The following is an 18,984-nucleotide window of genomic DNA, read 5'->3' on the forward strand; positions in this document are numbered from 1 at the left end:
CTGGATCGCTTTGCTTACACCTGAAACTAACACTGTAAATCAACTACACCTCAATAAAAAACAAAATTAAAACAACCACCAATAAGAAAACATCTCTTTGTTAGGAACGAGCAAATCTAATCTTCTATGGAACTACATGTGAGGACCACTATAGAGCAATGGTCCCACAGTTGGAAGGGGTTGTATCGTCAACTCACAAGAGCAGGACTTCGATCCAGTCTTCACAGACGGCCGCGGAGGGCATCCACATCATCAAGCGAAATGTGGCCCTCTCTGTGGTTCCAGGTGGGGCAGTGTGTCCAGCTCATGGTGTTCATTTTTGTGTCTGTTATTGTGCTGTTTAAGCCCAAAGCAATTCCTGGCAAATGAGGCAACAGAGGGACTTCTGTGTGCTGTCTTGGATCCAGGTTCATAAAAGGTTCGGCATTAACCCTGTTCATCACAGAGGCACCATCTAGCCCTGTTTAAAAATGTTGACCTGTCTATGTGAAGGTTTCCAGACTTTTCTCAACACAATAATTAGTTATTTCATGATGGTGCACAGCATTGGGCACGGGGTTCATTTTCTACTGGTACTATAATAAATTACCACAAATTTAGCAGCTTAAGCCACACCCTTCCATTTTCTTGAAGTTTCTGTAAGTCAGAAGTCCAGGTAGGTTCATTGGATCCTCTGCTTAGGGTCTCACAGGTTGAAGTCAAGGTGTGGGCAGGGCTGGGCTCTCTTCTGGAGGCTCTGGGGAGAACCCAGCTCTTTGGATCATTGACCAAATTCAGTTGCATGTGGTTGTATGACTGAGGTTCCCATTTCCTTTCTGGCTGTCAGCCAGCTGGCTGCTCTCGGATCCCAGAGGTGGCACTCACTCTTTCTCGTGCTTTCCATGCGGCCTTCACTCCAGCAGTGGGTCAAGCATCTCTTATACTTTGATCTCTCTGACTTTCCCTCCTGAGGGATCTATTCTGCTTCTAGCCAGAGAAAGCTCTCTGCTTTTAAGGACCCATATGATTAGATAGGGCCCACCTGGATGATCCAGGATGCTCTCCCTACCTTCAAGTCTGTAACCTTAATTAGATCTGCAAATTTCCCCCCTTTCCCCTTCAAATTCCCCCTCCCACTCCATAACATATTCAGATTCCAGGGTTTAGGGAATAGGCGTGTTAGGGGGATGAAAATGCCTACCAAAGGTATCAGGTAAGGGTTATTGAGAGAAGCCCAGCAAATAGTGTGTGTGTGTGTGTGTGTACAGAGAGATAGAGAAAGATCGAGGGGGATTTAGTTTAAGGAATTGGCTCATGACATTGTGGGAGCTGGCACATTTGAAATCTGCAGGCCAGGCCGGCAGGCTGGAAATTTCAGCAAGAGTTGATAGTGCAGTCCTGAGTCAGAAGTCAGAGTGTGGAGCAGAATTCCTTCCTTTTGGGGAACCTCAGTGTTTGCTCTTAAGGCCTTCAACTGATGAGTTGAGGCCCACTCAGATTATTAAGGCAATCTGCTTTACTCAAAGGTCTCAGGTTTATGGAGGCTGAGAAGTCCCACATGCTGCTGTCTACAAGCTAGAGACGCAGGAAAGCCAGTGGTGTCATTCAAAGGCCTGAGGACTGGGAGCAGGGGAGGAGATGTTCCAGCTCAGCAGTCAAGCAGGGAGACTCTGTCCTTCCTCCACGTTTTTTCTTCTATTCAGGTCCTTGGTGGATTGGATGATGCCCATTTACCCTTTACTCAATCCACCAATTCAAATGCTAATCTCTTCCAGAGATACCTCCCAGACACACCCAGAAATCAGGTTTAAGCAGCTCTCTGATCATCCTGTGGCCTGAGTAAGTTGGTACCTATAATTAACCATCACAGAGGTGAAGAAAGGGAGACCCTGAGTTCAAGCCAGTTAATCTGGGGACCAATAAAATGAAAACAAAACAAAACAAAACAAACACTCAAGGTTTTAATTTCCCCCCAGGGTAGTAACATATGGTTGCCAAGTAGTGACATCAGCTTCCAGAGTAAATGTTTGAGCCTTCCATTGACCTGTTCATTGTGTTGACTTTGGGAGAATTCTTTTCTTTCTGATCAGTACCCCTTGGGGCTCAACCAAGTGGGGAGAAAAGCAGGTGATTTCTTTGCCATCCATGGCAGCTAGGTAGGTCTCAGGCAGCGGACCAAGGCCTTCAGTGGAGGGGTTTAACAATCTATTTTGAGAGTCTTGGATGTTTTGAATGCTACATATATCCACATTCAAGTATGTTAAAACAGCAGACATTGTATGGGGCGGTCCATGTCTCTTCCCAACTCAGAAATAGCATCATTGACTCAGTGTGATCAGGCGCTGAAATCCACAGACGGTAAACACTGAGGAGCAACGATATGCTTCTTTAGGGACAAGAAAGATCTTCTAACCTGCTTTACTTTGACAGGATTCTGAGTCTTCTGGCAAGGCAGCAGCGTGCACCAGAGCACAGGCTCCCAGCCACAGTGGTTTGGTTGGAAACTCGCTCTATTCCCTAGCACTGGGTAACTTTGGACAAGTGACTTCTCTGTGCTTAGCAAATAAAATAATTATAATAATTAATAATAATAATAATAATAATACAGCTAATCATAGGCTTGTTGTGGCAATTAAAGGAATTTTAATATAGGTAAAACACTTAGCACAGTGCCTGGTACGTTGTAAGCATGATGCAAATATAAGCTATTATTATTTACTGGCAACTGTGAAAACTTGTCTCTCACTTGCCAGCATAGGGGAAGTAGTTTCAGTGTTGAGGGGGACAGTGTTGGGCCCCTAAACAGATCCACTTTGCTGGCTTTACCCCACCCCCCAGCTGCTGGGAGTGTTGACTGCTAAGGGTTCCCAGATGCCCTCTTCTCCCAGGGAGCGTCTTCAGGTACAGGAGCCATCTTTCCTAGAAGGTAACACATACCTGTCCCCTCCTACCCCCGGGGCAGCTTGTAACCAATGACTGATTTGGGAGAACAAGTCTTGTCTCAAAATGAAGCACCTCTGAGATGCCCTTCTAGCTGCAGAGCGCCTCGGGGACTCAGGCTGAAGTAGACCCCAGCTGCCCCACTCTCTGTCCAGCTCCTGCCTCCACTCTCTCCAGCTCCCTCATTGCCCGTTCCTGGGAGCTCTTCCACAGTACATCATGTGCCCTCAAATCCCTGCTTATTCTCTGCTTCTAAGGAATCTGACCTAAGACAGTTATTAATGTATCAGTGGGGATGATACAGAAAAAAATGGGATGTGAGAGGATGGCCATGTCCCAGGTCTCGGGCAAAACCCTGGGATGCGCCCCGCCAAGTAAGGGTCCTTGGCTTTGTGCAGGAAAGAATTCAAGAGTCAGCCATAACAGAGTGAAGGTAGATTTATTCAGAGAGATGCACACTCCATTGACAGAGTACAGCCGGGTCTCAGAAGGTGAGAGAAAGGCAGAGAGAAGAGAGGGGAGAGAGGGGAGCAGGGGAGAAGGGGAGAAGAGAGAGAGGGTTGGGGGGGAGAGAGAGAGAAAGAGAGAGAGAGAGAGAGAGAGAGAGAAAGATTGATTGACCTGGGACAAGGGATTGCTAGTTTTTATAGACTAGGTAACTTCATATGCTAACAAGTGGGAGGATGATTCCAGCTGCTCTGGGGAAGGGGCTGGGATTCCCAGGAATTGGGCCACCACCCACCCTCTGACCTTTCATGGGCAGCCTTGAAACTGCCCTGGCACCCGTGGGAGTGCCATTTAGCAGCTATTGTATCTCAATGAGCCTATACTGAAGCTCAAGTTCTACTGGGAGTTGAAACTTCACTATCTTGGTGCTAATGGCCGACTCATTCTTTTCACGGTTGTGCCCTGCCCCCTTCCCTCCTGTCTCAGCTGCAACCTGCTTGGGAATTCCCAGTTAACTGGACTGTCTTCCCACTAGGCCAGACACTCCTTGAAGGAAGTCACCGTTTTACTCATTTTTGTTTCCCAACAAAGACCAGCTGACACAGATCTGGGTCACAGAAGACAGTATTTGTTGATAAATACTGTCTAAAAAAATACGTAAAAAAACCCAAACACTTCTGGCTCTTGAGCTTTAGGCCTCATCTATAAAATGACCAAAAACAAAACAAAAACCAACCCTATCAATGTTATAAGTTTGTGGGGAGGCCAAATAATACAGAATCCGGCACCTATGTCCCCAGTAAATAGCTCCCTTTCTTCCATTTAGGGACTGAAGGAGTTGGAAGTGTACGGTCTGGGTTTGGATAGATGCAAGGATAGAAATCGGGAATAAAATCGGAGGCGACTCAAAGTCTAAAATTTTCCTGAGATGTAACAAAATGAATTAAGCTAGTTGTTTCACCCAGTGGTGACTGATTGTATCACTGGTAACAGGAGAGCTAACAGTGTCTGTCCTCTCACCTTGCAGACTCACCCGCCCTCTGATGCTCAACAAACATTACGGAAAATAATATGGAGATTCCTCAAAAAACTAAAAATAGACTTATTGTATGATCCAGCAATCCCACTCCTGGGCATATATCCAAAAGGAACTCTAATTCAAAAAGATACCTGCACCCCAATGTTCACAGCAGCACTATTTACAGTAGCCAAGACATGGAAACAACCTAAATGTGCATCGACAGATGACTGGATAAAGAAGCTGTAGTGTACACACACACACACACACACACACACACACACACACAGGAATACTACTCAGCCATAAAAAAGAAAATAAGGCCATTTGCAGCAACATGGATGGACCTAGAGATTATCATACTAACTGAAGTAAGTCACAGAAAGACAAATATCATATATCACTTATATATGGAATCTTTAAAAAAAAAAGAAAGAAAAAAGAGGACACTAATGAACTCATCTATAAAACAGAAACAGACTCGCAGACATAGTAAACAAACTTATGGTTACCAGGGGGAAAAGGAGGTGGGGAGGGATAAATTGGGAGTTCAAGATTTGTAGATACTAACTGCTATATATAAAACAGAAAAACAACAATGTCCTAATGTATAGCACAGGGAACTATATTCAATATCTTGTAATAACCTTTAATGAAAAAGAATATGAAAATGAATATATGTATATACATGCATGACCGGGACATTATGCTGTACACCAGAAATTGACCCATTATAACTGACTATACTTCAATAAAAATAAATAAAAAGAAAGTACTCTGACAAGATTTAGAAAAAACTGTTACATTGTCAAAAGTGTACATGATTGCAAATTACTTGAAGGGCTGTCCCAGGAAGAGATTATTCTGCTTCATGCCAGAAGGCAGTGCTGAGCTATTCAATGGGAATGCAATAGAGGTAGAATTCAGTTTGTTGTGATGCTCTGGGACTTTGGGATAATAGAACACCATGTGGCCACGAGGTCGCAGAGAAGATTAAACGCAGGCATATCTGAGGAAGAACCTTGCGAGGCATCTCAAATACTTACAGTCAAGATATACTTGATCTTTTAATAGTCCTATTTAGATTTTTAAATGGTTCATTTTAGCTTACTATTGTAACTACTTAGCATTCTTGGGCTGCATGTAGGTAAATGACATAATTTCCAATTGGCAGTATTTGAAGAATTTTAATAATTCTTCCCTAAAGAGACATCAAGTGTGGCTTATTTCAACTAGGCTTTCACTCTCCCTTAATGTCAACTGCTGTGTTCCCCACCCAGAGTCTCGCGTGTGTGCACCCCAGCGCTTTCGTGAAAGCGACTCTTACTTTCATAGAGACAGCTGTGGCTTAAAACACACATTGTTCATGTACTTAAGCGTCCAACATTGTTGGGATTTGGGGAGAGCCATGTACAAGATTGCTAGTAAGATAAAGAGCATATGAAGTAGATCCAGGAAAAGAAAATAAGATAGGCAAACTGCATGTTTAAGACGCACACACAGTTACAGCCCCGGAACCAGAGCGCTATGTTTAGTTAATGTATTTATTACAGCAGGTCTTTAGTCATCATTGCCATGAAAATTTTTTCATGAAATTTCACAACACCCTTTAAGCTATTAGTATGAGCTTTTTTTTTCTTTTTGTGGAGTGACACTTTGTTAATTTATGAAATATTTACAGCGTTTACAAAAAGCAAGAGAGTGTCTAATAAAATTTCTTATACATACAAAATTTATACATTATGCTACTGCATTTGAGATGTCTTATTTGGTAGACCTTTAAGCTATGACATAAAATAATTTACAAAGATATACTTACTCTCTCTTAAGTCACTGAAAACAAAACCATATTAGCTATAAATAGTCCTTTACAAATCACTGTAAAACACATTGTTTTAACTCTAGCCTTAACTTTTACAAATATACTTACTAAATGAATTAGTTCTGATATCAAATAGAACTGCATCTGAAATTTCAAAAAAAAAAAAAACCAAAAAACCAAAAAAACCTGAAAAAGCAAACCGCTGGGTACTTCAAGTAAAAATTTGTAAAACCAGTTTTTATGCACGCCTCGGGGGAGGGTATCCCACACCATTTTGAAATTCATAAACACAAGTTTCAAGAGTACGCTCAACAAATGTACATCTGCGGCTTTTATTTCAAAGGATGATGCTCTAGCAACAGTTCATGCATCCAATATGGTCAACCCTACACTTTGGCAGATAAGCTGGTTTGACTAGAGCAGCGTTTGCGAAAACATTCACTTAAGCAGCAAAATGCATCCGACATCTTTAAACAGTGCTGTCTAAGGGGTATCCACCAACCTGAAAATGGGCCAGAATTTTCGGCAAGCTCATGAAAGAGTTTAGAAAACAGAACTGGCAATGTTTAAAAAAAATCAAATCATATTTAACTGGGCCCTATCAGGTTTTTTTTTAATATAAAAATATGCTTCTCTTGGAAATTAAGGGAAAATACTTCATATTCCAAATTTCAAAATAAGGGAAAACTCTTCTGCACAGCTATTTCTCCTTAAGTCACCACTCATGATGGTATAAAATTTGGCAATTATTTAAACACCTTGCTTTTGGATAATATCTCGGAAGGTGAGCTCAGGTTGCTTTTGGCAGTAACACACATCTTTCACGTTTCGCTTTGTTTTAGATAATCCAAAGCAAACATTATAAGCAGTTTGAGGAAAATCCATTTCATAAACATATACATTCTCCCCTTTAAAAGGTTAACAGTGTCATTGTTCCAATTAAGCCCACAAAATACATATTGAATACGTAGTATCTCTGAAGAGGTAAATCAGATTTAAATATTTATCTTTCAAAAACTGCTTTTGGAAGGTGTCAGGATTTTCCAAAACCCCATCTCAGCTCCTTTCTTCCGACTGCCATGCAGACACTGTCGTTTTCTTGCAATCTGTATTCTAGAAGGCACATATTCAAGAGTTTAAGATTTGGTTAGTTCAAGTTCTACATGGAAGCAGATAGTTTCACCTACTTTGTACAGAGGCCCCAAATGAAAGTCAACTATTTCCTTTATTCAGAACTCTAACTTGGGGCCAGGTGGCCTCTCAGAAGTGAGTTTGTACGTGGGGCATCATTTGTGAAGGACCAGAGGGGGAGGCTGAGGGATCGCACAGCTTGGCAGAGTTGGCGAGCTGCAGTTCCTCAAGTCGCTTTATGTATTCGTCACGCAGGGCCAAGAGTTCCATGTAACGCTGCTCCACAGGATTTGGCTGCTGGAAAGAAGCATAAATGTCAGTTACCGCTTTCCGCCACCGAGATGCGCCTGAGCCACACTTCTACGGCGGCGGCTGCTTTCTGAACAAATTCTCTTGTGGTGGGTAATATACATCATTTCCTCCAACGCTGCAAAATTTACAATCCAGAAAAGCACAAAGATTAATCAAATACCCAGCTATCTGCCACCAAAAAACGACTCACGCACACACTTCCTCACACATGCGTCACCAGCTTTTTAAAATGCATCAGCCCAGGCAGAGCGCCAGTCCCCTGTGTCACCCATCCCCACCCATCCCCCCACTGCTCTCTTTTGCTCCCAGAGCCAACAGCTCTTCTCAGGTTAGCGTGCAGCCTTCCTTCCCGTGCAGCTTTGTGACACTTTGCCTCTAAGTGAATATCCAGAAACAAAATATATGCTTATTCTCTACTTTGTGAAAATTTCCATCAATGGTTGTATTTTGTATTTATCAATTGACATTTTGATCTGACACTGTGTTTCTGAATTTGGTTGCAGTTGAGCACTGTTGAATGAATAAAGCACAGCTGATCTATCCATTCCCACACCGACGGATAGCTCGTGATGTCCACTCTTCCCCACTGTTATACACGAAGCTGTACCATCTTTGGACACTTCTCTTCATGCATGTATGTGAATGTTTCTTGGAGGAATTTTCCTTGGGGTAGGGGGAGGAATTGCTGGAGAGGACAGTATGGTCTTTTCAACTTTACTCGATGCTGCCCGATTATTCTCTGAGATGGTGATGTGACCTGATGCTCCAACTAGTGTGTCTGGAAGTTCCTCTTCCTCCACATCCTTCCCACAACTTGGCAACATAAGAGGAATTAAAAATTTTTTTTTTTGCGGATTTGATGAGTATAACATAGTATCTCATGGTGGTTTTAGTTTGCATTGCTCTGCCTTTGCACATCTTTTCATGTGCTATTGTCCATGTTTTTTTAATTGAAGTATAGTCAGTTACAATTTGTCAATTTCTGGTGTGCAGCATAATGTTTCAGTCATACATATACATACATATATTCATTTTCAAATTCTTTTTCATTATAGCTTACTACAAGATACTGAATAGAGTTCCCTGTGCTATACAGAAGAAATCCGTTTTTTGTTGTCCATATTAATGCATGGCTGAAAGCAGTGGCTCTGACACCCGCCTGCCTTGGTGTGAATCTCCAGTCTGCCGCTTAACAGCTGTGTGACAACTCTCTGGGTGCCTCCATTTCCCTATCTGTCAAATGGGAATAAAAGCAGCCCAGACCACAGGGTTGTTGTGACAGTGAAGTTACTCCATATAGTCTGTTTTGGTACAATACTCATTTCTTTGATTGATAAACGGGGGTGGGGGGAGGGGACACTGGAACAGAATGCGATTCTCCCCGGGATGCTAGTTGACCTGGAGATTGTCATACTAAGTAAAGTAAGCCAGAAAGAGAAAGAAAAATACCATTAGGGTATCACTCATGGAAATCTTAAAAAATGATACAAACGAACCTATTTACAAAACAGAAACAGACTCAGACATAGAAAATAAACTTATTGTTACCAGGTAAGAAAGGTGAAGAGAAGGAGAGATAAATTGGGAGTTTGGGATTTGTAGATACACACCACTATATATAAAATAGATAAACAGCAAGGTCCTACTGTAGAGCACAGGGAACTTACTCAATGTCTTAAAATAGCCTATAATGAAAAAGCGTATGAAAAGGAATATATATATATGTACAACTGAATCACTGTGCTGTACACCAGAAATTAACACATTGTAAACCCACTATACTTCAATTTAAAAAATTTAAAAACTGTTTAAACTTTTGCACTGAGATATAAATTACATACAAAAATGTGCAACATCTTTGAAACATGTTCAGCTCAATGAATCCTTGCATACATGCACACTAAGGTAATTACCACCCAGGTCAAGATACACAACAGAACAGACCCTAGACTCCCTCGTCAGCATGTTAAAGTTCTGAAGTGATCAAGGGCAAGCTTCTAGAAAGCTTGAGCAACATATGAAGACATTAAGAAAAAGGCCGAAAGTCTACAGAAGTGCCTTCCTTTAGTGCTAGTGGCTTCTAGAGCTGACCTGCTTTCCACTGCATTCAGCTATCTGTGGAAGCTGCAAGTACCAACAAGGAAGCTGGGAAGACACTACACTGATGAAGAAGGCTACCACCAGGATCTGATTTTTAATGCTCAGGAGAAGGGTCTGTATCAGAAGCAGAAGCCCTCTGGGGCCTGCATCTCAGAGGAGGGAGCACGAGCTCCAGGCTGGAAGCCTGTGTATTAGTTTCCTGTGGCTGCCATAAGAAACTGACCTCAACTTGATGGCTTAAAACAACAGAAATTTATTTTCTTCCAGTTTGCAGGGCAGATGCCCCAAATCAGGCTGCCAGCAGGGCCACGGTCCCTCTGCAGGCTCTGGGGTAAGAGCCTTCTTTGCTTCTTCCAGCTTCTGGTAGCTCTAGGCTTCCCTGGCTTGTGGCTGCATCAATTTCAATCATCCTCTGCTTTTACATGGTCTTCTCCTACCTATGGGTCTGTCTCTCAAATCTTCCCCTCTTTTCTCTTATAAGGACACCTGTCATTGGATTTAGGGCCTGCTCTAAATCCAGGAAGCCCTCATCTTGAGATCCTTAATTACATCTGTAAAGACCCTTTTTCCAAACAAGGTCACATTCAAAGGTTCCAAGTGGACATGTCTTTTGGGGACCACCATTCAATTTGGAGGCCAGATGCAGCAAATGCTGCAGAGATGTGACTGTCACAAAGGCATGCGGGTCTGGAGAGGTCTCTTCCTGACTCTTAACCCCATCCTTCCTGTAAGTCCCTGTTATTTTACTATATGACTTTGCAGAATATGAGGTTTTTTTTTTTTTTTCCCAAAATGCATCTTGGCATTCGAACAGGAATGTTTGGTAGAGTGCCTGACACTCAGTAAGAGTCAGGCACTGCCTGTGAATATCCTTTGCCCATTATTGTCTGCATGTACTCAACTGAGGGCCACTCACTGTTCTGGGAGCTCAGGACCCATCCATGAACAAAGGTGACTCAGATTCCCATCTTTATGGCGCTGATCTTCCAGCAGGGGGAGACAGACAATGAAAACAAAAATCCTGTGAGTTCCAAAGGATGTGGAAGGTGATTGAGACTAGGAAAGAGTGGAGTGAGAGGGGCAGGGCCTGCTGGGGCGCCAGTGACACTTTAAACAGGGTGTTGCGGTGACTGTGCATGCTCAAGAGATGCCTCTTGGGGGAAGGCTTGAGGGTGGGGGGAGGGAACCAAGCAGACATTTGAGTGTCTTGAGGCTGAGCAAGGAGCTCAGTATGGCCGAAGCAGGGTGTAAGAGAAAGTTGTCAGTGAGGAGGCCAGGAGGTCAGAGAGGTCAGGCATGGGACGGGGGCCCCAGGCGTCAGAGGCCACTGTCCAGACTTGGGCTTTGACCCTGGTGAGGTGAGCAGCTCCCTGGACAGTGCTGAGTAGAGAAGTGATGGGATCTGGGGGGTACATTTTCCAAGAACCACTTTGGCTGCCGTGTTGAGAACAGACTGGAAGGAAGCAAGATTAGAATCAGGGAGTCCAGCTAGAAGGTCCTGCAGCGGCACCAGGGTGGCGGCGGGGGACTAGGGGGAAGTGCTCGGAGGCTGTACAGGTTTCTGAGGGCCAAGCCCCGCAGGCGCTCCCTGCCAGCCTTGGATGAGGGGTGTGACAGAGAAGGGAGGCAAGGGTGACTCCGTCTAGAAAATGGCAGCTCATCTATAGCGACCAGAGTGGGTCTGTGGTTCTCTGGAGGGATAACTGAGGCACACAGGCAGATGTTTGCTGGGGATGGATATGTTCACAAGACTGTGGGCCTAGTTTCATGGGTATAGACATGTGTCAAAACCTATCACACCGCACACTTGGAACACGTGCAGATGATTATGTGTCAATTATACTTCAAAAAAGCTATTTTTTAAAGTAGGGAGAAAAAGGATGAGTCTAAGGCTTCTGGCTAGAGTGTCTAGGATGGAGGTGCTGAGCACCGAGATGAGGAAGATGGTGGGGGGAGCGGGTCTGGGGAGCATGTAAGTTGCTGCGCCAGGACCACTTGCCATCAACAGTCCACTCCTCTCCCCTATGTCACCTTCTCACCCCACAAACTCCACAGTGACACATCTGTTTCTGGGCTCTATTCTGCTGCAAATAAGTCCTGACATAGAGCAGAACAACTTCTTCTTTGATGCTCTCTTCCAAAATTGTCTTGGCTATTTTTAACCCCCCCTTTTCCATATGACAATTAGAATCAGTTTGTCATTGTACTAGCGGATGCCTTTTAGACAAGAAAAAAGATATCAAAGGTAAGACAATCATTTTTGCAGATGACAAGGCTAGAGAGTTAGAAAACTATCAGACATAAAAAGAGAATTCAGTCTAGTAACGGGTATAAAATATGTAGAAGTAATTAAGACAGACAAAGCCAATGTAGATGGCAAGATAGAAGGAAACAGTCCATTTTGGCTAATCAAAGGACAGAAGAACAAGAGATGAAATTCGTAGTCAAGTGACTAGAAATACTACACCTCGACACCTGACTTGGGAAATGAGGTATGAAGTAAGGAGCGCACCTGCTCAGCACAGAACAGGAGACGGGCGGTCGGCTAGCCGTGCAAGTACTTTAGGCTTCCAACAATTCTTATATTCATATTGCTTTCTAACTTTTCTACCAGAAAAGACTTAAATCCGACACAGGTCACCCGGGGACTTTCTGGCTGTTCCCATTCTCACCCTGGAGTGACCACCAAGCAACACGCGAGCTGCCCGGGGCAACCCTGGTTAACAGCTCCGTGGAGCGCAGTGCATCTCTAAGTGTGAGATTCACCAGCAGCCAAAGGTCCCATTCAGGTTTCCGTGCCTTAATTATACTTTTGCTTTCAGCTTGAGCAATTTCCTTATATGACATCAAAGTACTCAATATGCTGATTCGTAGCTTGCCAAATGTAAGCACTGGTCTTTCTGTCAACTCTGAGCTTTTATGTCATAGCAAGGGCTGGTGGCTTCTGCTCTGAAAAAGCACACTAGCCCTGCCTTCTTCTAGGTGAGCAGCTCATCATGCTTTTGGATCTCTCAACACTCACAGTTTACATAGTGTTGTGAATGCTAGAGAGACGCACCTGGTAATTGCCTGTATACCAACTGGGCCCACAACTGAATAACAGTTACAGTGATTAAGTAGATTCTTTTAGGTTCACATGATGTAACTGGAAAAGTCCTATGTGACTGGATTGTTATCCATCTCTGTATGAAATAATGTTCTGCATAAGGTCTTTCAGGAAACTTAATGCACTTAATTCGCACTTCCATTACCACGTTTCTCCCCAAGCACTGTAATCACTGGCTTCAGTTCCTGGGTTCCCCTGGTGGGCAGAGACCACCTCTTCTTCATCCCTGTGTCCCCCCCTCCCCCAGTGACTGACACACGGGAACGTTCAGTATTCGGCAGATATAAAAGCACTAAGGGACATAAAGACATGTGTGGGACTCTTGACGTTCAGAAGCATCTGTATAGAAAGGGTAAGTTATTTTCTTTGAGTAAATTTCACAGATCATAATACCAACCAATTGCTATCTTAAAATAAAAACCTCAACCAAAGACTGCGTTCCCCGCCAGCCCAGTTCCATTGTGCTAAGGTCTGGGAGAAGCAGGGGGAGAGACACATCATGGTACGTTCTGCTGGTGATGTCCCTGCAAACTTGACTTGTCACACAATTATCATTCTCTTTGTATATCAGAAATGAATTGCTCTTCTAAATGCCTTGAATTTCAAGAATTTCTCCAAGTACAAATGGGTTAGAGGAGATTACAGAACCTGTACAGAAACTATCAACACTTTCTAATCATCAATGTTTTTTTTTTAAAGCCATGATAAAGGTGGGTGGGTATAACTCAGTGGTAGAGCTTGTGCTTAACATGCATGAGGTCTTGGGTTCAATCCCCAGTATCTCCTTTGAAATAAATAATAAATAAATAAATAAACCTAATTACCCTGCAAAGAAAAAAGCTTAAAGAAAAAAAAGAATGAAATAAACGTCAAAAAAAGAAAGCAAAAAAAGTCATAATAAATACTGAAAAGGCAAAATTTATAGGACAAACTACTGTCACCTATACAGCATTTTTTACTTAGAAAAGGTATGTGTCCTCTGCGACAGTAGTTAGAACCATACAAAAATTCCCATTTCCTCTTTACTTGATATTCCAAAAGGCTGGAGCTACCGCTAAATAAATTTCCTCCATGTGGGAAATTCTCAAATCCCAAAGGAAGCAAGTGACGGTTCTCAAACCCTGTAATCTGTCACTTTCCAGAAGATTACACATTTCAACCATTACTAAATTGTGAAAGGATTTCCTGCAAGCAGCAGAGACCTTGAAACGAACCAGAGTGCCAGCATGAGCCCGGCATTTCCCCAGCGGGAAGACAGAGCCCACGGGGGGCGCGCGGCCAGCTGCCGGAGTGGAATCAACAACCCGAGGGGCAGACCGCAGCCGCGGGGCCCTGCTGCCGCTGACTATTTGCAGCGGGATTAAAGCTGCTGCTTACGCAAGACTGGCCAGGGAGAACAGGTAGTCGCCCATCTTCACAAAGAGCAATCACAAATACTGAATATTTATGGCGCTGAGCACATATCACTAAGGGAGGTACTTCTGAGCCCCGACGAACAGGCTGTCCTTTTCTTCTGATCTTGGATGGAGCGAGGGTGGGAGAATGGAACGCCTGAGTGTGCTTTTCATCAAATGTGGAGTCTTCACTTCAAAAACCACTGTTTCCATTTTTGACTGATAAATGGCCAATTGACTGCACCATCCTTTGACAGATCAATTATCTTTATTTTAGAAGTAAAGACCTTCAGGAAAGAGCACTCTGATGTTAGCTGACCCAGTACATGCACCTGAAGCAGACAGTAGAAACTGTCTCTCTCTTCCTTGAAGGATCATCTAAGTCTTGTCACTGGAAAGAATTTTCTTACGATGCATAACGACTTCTAGTGATCCAAGGAAATCCCTGACTACCAAAATGCAGAAATTTCCCAGAGCTTTGAATTAGTTTACATTTCAGTTAAAAAAAAAATGTTACCATTCATGTTGGCAGAAAAATGTAAGTTTAACACCCATCAAAATAAAGGGTGTAGTAATTAAAAACAATTTTTAAGTAAGGTTGTGTTTAAAAGCAAGTGTACATTTTTAGTCTGATAGTTCTCCTTTTGTAGTATTTTTTAAAAGCCTATAAATGATATTATCGAAGTCTAGGAGTGATACTCAGTTGACGTCACTTACTTGTTGCTTGATTCTGGGGTTCCATCTAATGTAGTAGTTCACCCAAAGTTCCAGGTGACGCATACTGGCAACGGGATACAAGACTCGATTGATTTCTTTAGTATAGAAGGGATTTTTGAATTTGTCTTTATTACTGTTTATCAGCGACCATAAAGAAACTGTTCTTTCTGTGACTTTCTAGAGGAAAGACAAAGTGGAAAGCTTAAGTAAAAACACACACCAAAACACAAACCATTTTGCAGTCTGTGGCAATACAGCCAGCATCAATGTGAATCACACATTTACGTGATCCCCATAATGGCTCAAAAAGCCTCGTGTGCCTGGGACTGCTGGGCACCGCTTCCTGATATTTGCATAGATAATGGCCTCGCTCAGAGCCACGATTTCTGACGGAAGATAGAGGGGGCAGGATGCTGTAACATTAAATGCAATCCACTGACCTAAGAAGACTGTTCCTGGTGAGGTAAAACATTTTTGAACAGATGGACAGTATGCTCTTTTTAATTCAGCAGAAAGAAAAATTATGAGATGATCTTGCTGACTTTTTCCACTTTTGTGTTTGTTAGGACTCCAGAATCTGAACCTGTGTCTACTTGACAGTAGTCGTCTAGATAAAAAGTTATTTTAATCATATATCCAGATGTTTAATACATCAGGCCAATATCCAGATATTTGAAACACCTGGATAAATGAATCACTGAATCTTCACTTCATACAGATATTCATACAGAATCTTCACAGGTATCCATCACTTCATACAGATATTCATGTTTTCATTGTTTCTTAATTATAGCCATTATTTTGTAATAACTTTAAATATATATCTATCTTTACATATATTTATTTTTTAATTATAGATTTTTACCAATTTTGACCATAAGCTAGAGGAAAATCAAAACCTGGGAAATAAAAATACAAGTATTAAAATTACTGAAGGCAGAATTTGAAACTCTTCCTAGTAATGACGTCAATAAGGACCAATAAGCTCAAACTAGAAGCTGAAAAGAACAGCTTGAAATTAGTGACTGAAGACATTTCATTACTGTGAACAGTAATAACACCAGCATATTTTTGCCTTCTTTGGAATCTACCTAAAACTTCATTTGTACCTTTCTGATGCCACAGTTATGCTGCAGTGTGTTTATTTGCATGCCTGTTTTTATTTTTATACATGCACAGAGTTTAAAAAGTCAAATAGCTCGACAAGGTTTGTTACGAAAATAGCAGTGTTTCCCCTCTCCCCTGAGAAGCAATTGTGTTTGATTTTTTAAATTGATTTGGTTATTTGGTACTTACCTTATCTCCATTTTCTTCCTGTCTATACGCTCTACTTGCTGGGGGATTTCAACCTTATCTTACTACTCTTCTGAATTTTACATTTCTGTTGATAGCATGTTTTTAATTTCAAGTTTTCTGATCTCTTTCTAAGTAATGTTCTTTCTAAGTAATATCCTGTTATTATTTCATGGTACCAATATTCTCCTATCTTTCTTGGGATGTTAAATGACCGCTGCTTGCTTAGGTGTCTCCCTCCCTACATGGTAACTATTTTCTCTAAGCAGTTTTATTTCCCTCTTGCTTGTTGCTGTTACGTGAGCTCTGAGGCCATGAGGCTTGACCACTTGAGCTTCCCCATGGGGAACCCTAGGTGTTGGTATCTTTAGGTCCTCCCTCTTGGGCCAGTCAGCTTCCCCAGAGAGCATTCTTTTTTTTTTTAATTGAGGTGGAGTTCACATACCATAAACTTCACCATTTTAAAGTCTACAAATTCAGTGGTGTTTAGTACTTTCACAATGTTGTGCAACCAACACCTCTATCAATTTCCAAGACCTTTTCATCACCCCAAAAGGAAATCTTGTACCTGTTAACTACTCACTTCCCATTCACCCCTCCCTCTGGACCCTGTCAACCACTAATCTGCTTTCTGTCTCTACGGACTTGCTTTTCTGGACACTGCGTAGGACTGGACTCATACAATATGTGACTTTTTGAGTCTGCCTCCTACTTAGCATGATTTTTTTCAAGGTTCATCCATGTTGTAGCATATCTCAGAACTACATTTCTTTTCATTGCTAAATAATATTCCATCGAATGGCTAGACCACATTGAGTTTCTCTGTTCATCAGCGGATGGACACTGGGGTTGCTGCCACCCTTTAGCTACTGTGAGCAGTGAACATCTCTGCATCAGTTTTTGTTTCAGCCCCTGTTTTCATTCCTCTTGGGTACCTACCTGGGAGAGGAACTGCTGGGTCCTATAATAATTCTATATTTAGCTTTTTGAGGAACCACCAGACTATTTTACCCACCCCACCACCAGCAACGTACAAGGGTTCCATTTTCTCCCCATTCTCGCCAACAGAGAAGGTTCATTCACGTTCTCGCCTGAAAGATAAAGGCCTGCCTCCAGAATGCCAGCTCTTCACATTCCCCCACCCCATGGTGACACTCAGGTCCCCAGCCAGGAGAGCTCCTCTCACCCTCTCTCCAGAAGAAACCTCTGTCCTCAACTCCAGAGATGGGTGGAGGTGACCTGGGGAAGCTAACTGTTTCTTCTAAACAGACTTCAGGTTATCTTACACTTCTCCCTTCGCCCCAGACACTGGAACACCTTGGCCCCAGAACCCCTGAGTCATGTGGGTTCCTGTGATGCAAAGTGGGCTGGTTCTTGGTGTCCCCGCTGCTGGCTTTTGAGATTCAGTTTTCTCAAGGGAAGTTATTTCGCACTTACCCACTAGCTTTCCAGCTTCCAAAAGTTTGCTTCTGTCTCCTTTCTTATTTCCCTCTGTTCTCGTGGGTTTATGCCTTTTTAAAAAATTCCCCTTATTGACATTTTTATGGCGTTTTGGGAGGATGATCTTGTATACCTTCAAAGTCATTCCTACCCCATAGCCAAGACATGGAGACAACCTGAGTGTCCACTGACAGATGACTGGGTAAAGAAGATGTGAGATATATATATATCTATATATATCTATATATCTATATATATATACACACACACACACACACACACACAGACACACACACACACACACATATATATATATATATATATATATATATATATATATATATATATATATATATATATAATGGAATACTATTCAGCCATAAAAAAGAATGAAATAATGCCATTTGCAGCAACGTGGATGGACCTAGAGATTACCATACTAAGTGAAAGAAGTCAAAGACAAGTTTCATGTGATGTTACTTATATGTGGGATCTAAAAATTGAGACAAATAAAATGAACTTACTCACAAAACAGAAACAGACTCACAGATATAAAGATCCAACTAGTGATTACCAGAGGGGAGAGGAAAGGAGGAGGGGAGTGATAGGGGTAGGTAAGAGACACAAACTACTATGTATAAAATAGATAAGCAACAAGGATATATTGCACAGCACAGGGAACTATGGCCATTATTTTGTAATACCTTTAAATGAAGTATAATCTATAAAACTATTCAATCACTGTATTGTACATCTGAAAATAATATAATATTGTAAATCAGCTATACCTCAATTAAAAAAAAGTCATTCCTACTCCATGAGGGCAAAGGCAATGTATTACCCCTGAAGTAAACACTGCACCCTCAAGAACCCCTGGTTGAAGTGAAAACGCCCAAGCTTGGGGGACAAAGTGAGAAACTTTGCATTTACCACAGACCCAGCTATCAAATTCTTTCTATTTCAAGGCAGACTAGACACCTTTTGGTGAGCCTTTAACTAAAACTATGAACACTTTCACTCACCTGTCTCTCTCGCATGGATTCACAGTTGTATAAGAAAGTACCAAACCGGCAACTATACAGATGATCCAAAATTGTAATCAAAAACCGTTCATTGAATTCAAAAGCTGTAGGGAACTGGATGGAAACAAACAAGCACAGAATGCATTTGTTGGTGCTTTGTACAGTGCTGAAGAGCTCAAGTAAGTGTCAAGTGATGCAACAAAGAGGAAAAGGAGGAAAACAAGCCCATTGTCTGGGCTCTCCTGACTATACAGGACGGTTGA

General features: G+C 42.3%; 1 protein-coding gene across 4 annotated transcripts in view; it reads right to left on the bottom strand.

Annotated features, from left to right (window-relative positions):
* Positions 1-6,500: 6,500 nt before the first annotated feature.
* The window catches only part of MTM1 (myotubularin 1), a 93,801-nt gene continuing 81,317 nt past the window's right edge, over positions 6,501-18,984 (bottom strand). For 2 of the 4 annotated variants that reach the window (XM_031446004.2, XM_031446001.2), the window contains 3 exons: positions 18,722-18,835; positions 14,967-15,143; positions 6,501-7,634 (listed from right to left, as the gene is read on the bottom strand). In XM_031446004.2, coding sequence (XP_031301864.1) covers positions 7,467-7,634; positions 14,967-15,143; positions 18,722-18,835 — 459 coding nt within the window. In that variant the 3' untranslated portion in view covers positions 6,501-7,466. The remainder of the gene's footprint in view (positions 7,635-14,966; positions 15,144-18,721; positions 18,836-18,984) is intronic. The other 2 variants (XM_031446003.2, XM_064483321.1) reach the window with 2 other exon arrangements.

This window comes from Camelus dromedarius, chromosome X, assembly GCF_036321535.1.
Source record: "Camelus dromedarius isolate mCamDro1 chromosome X, mCamDro1.pat, whole genome shotgun sequence".
Classification (NCBI taxonomy): Eukaryota; Metazoa; Chordata; class Mammalia; order Artiodactyla; family Camelidae; genus Camelus; species Camelus dromedarius.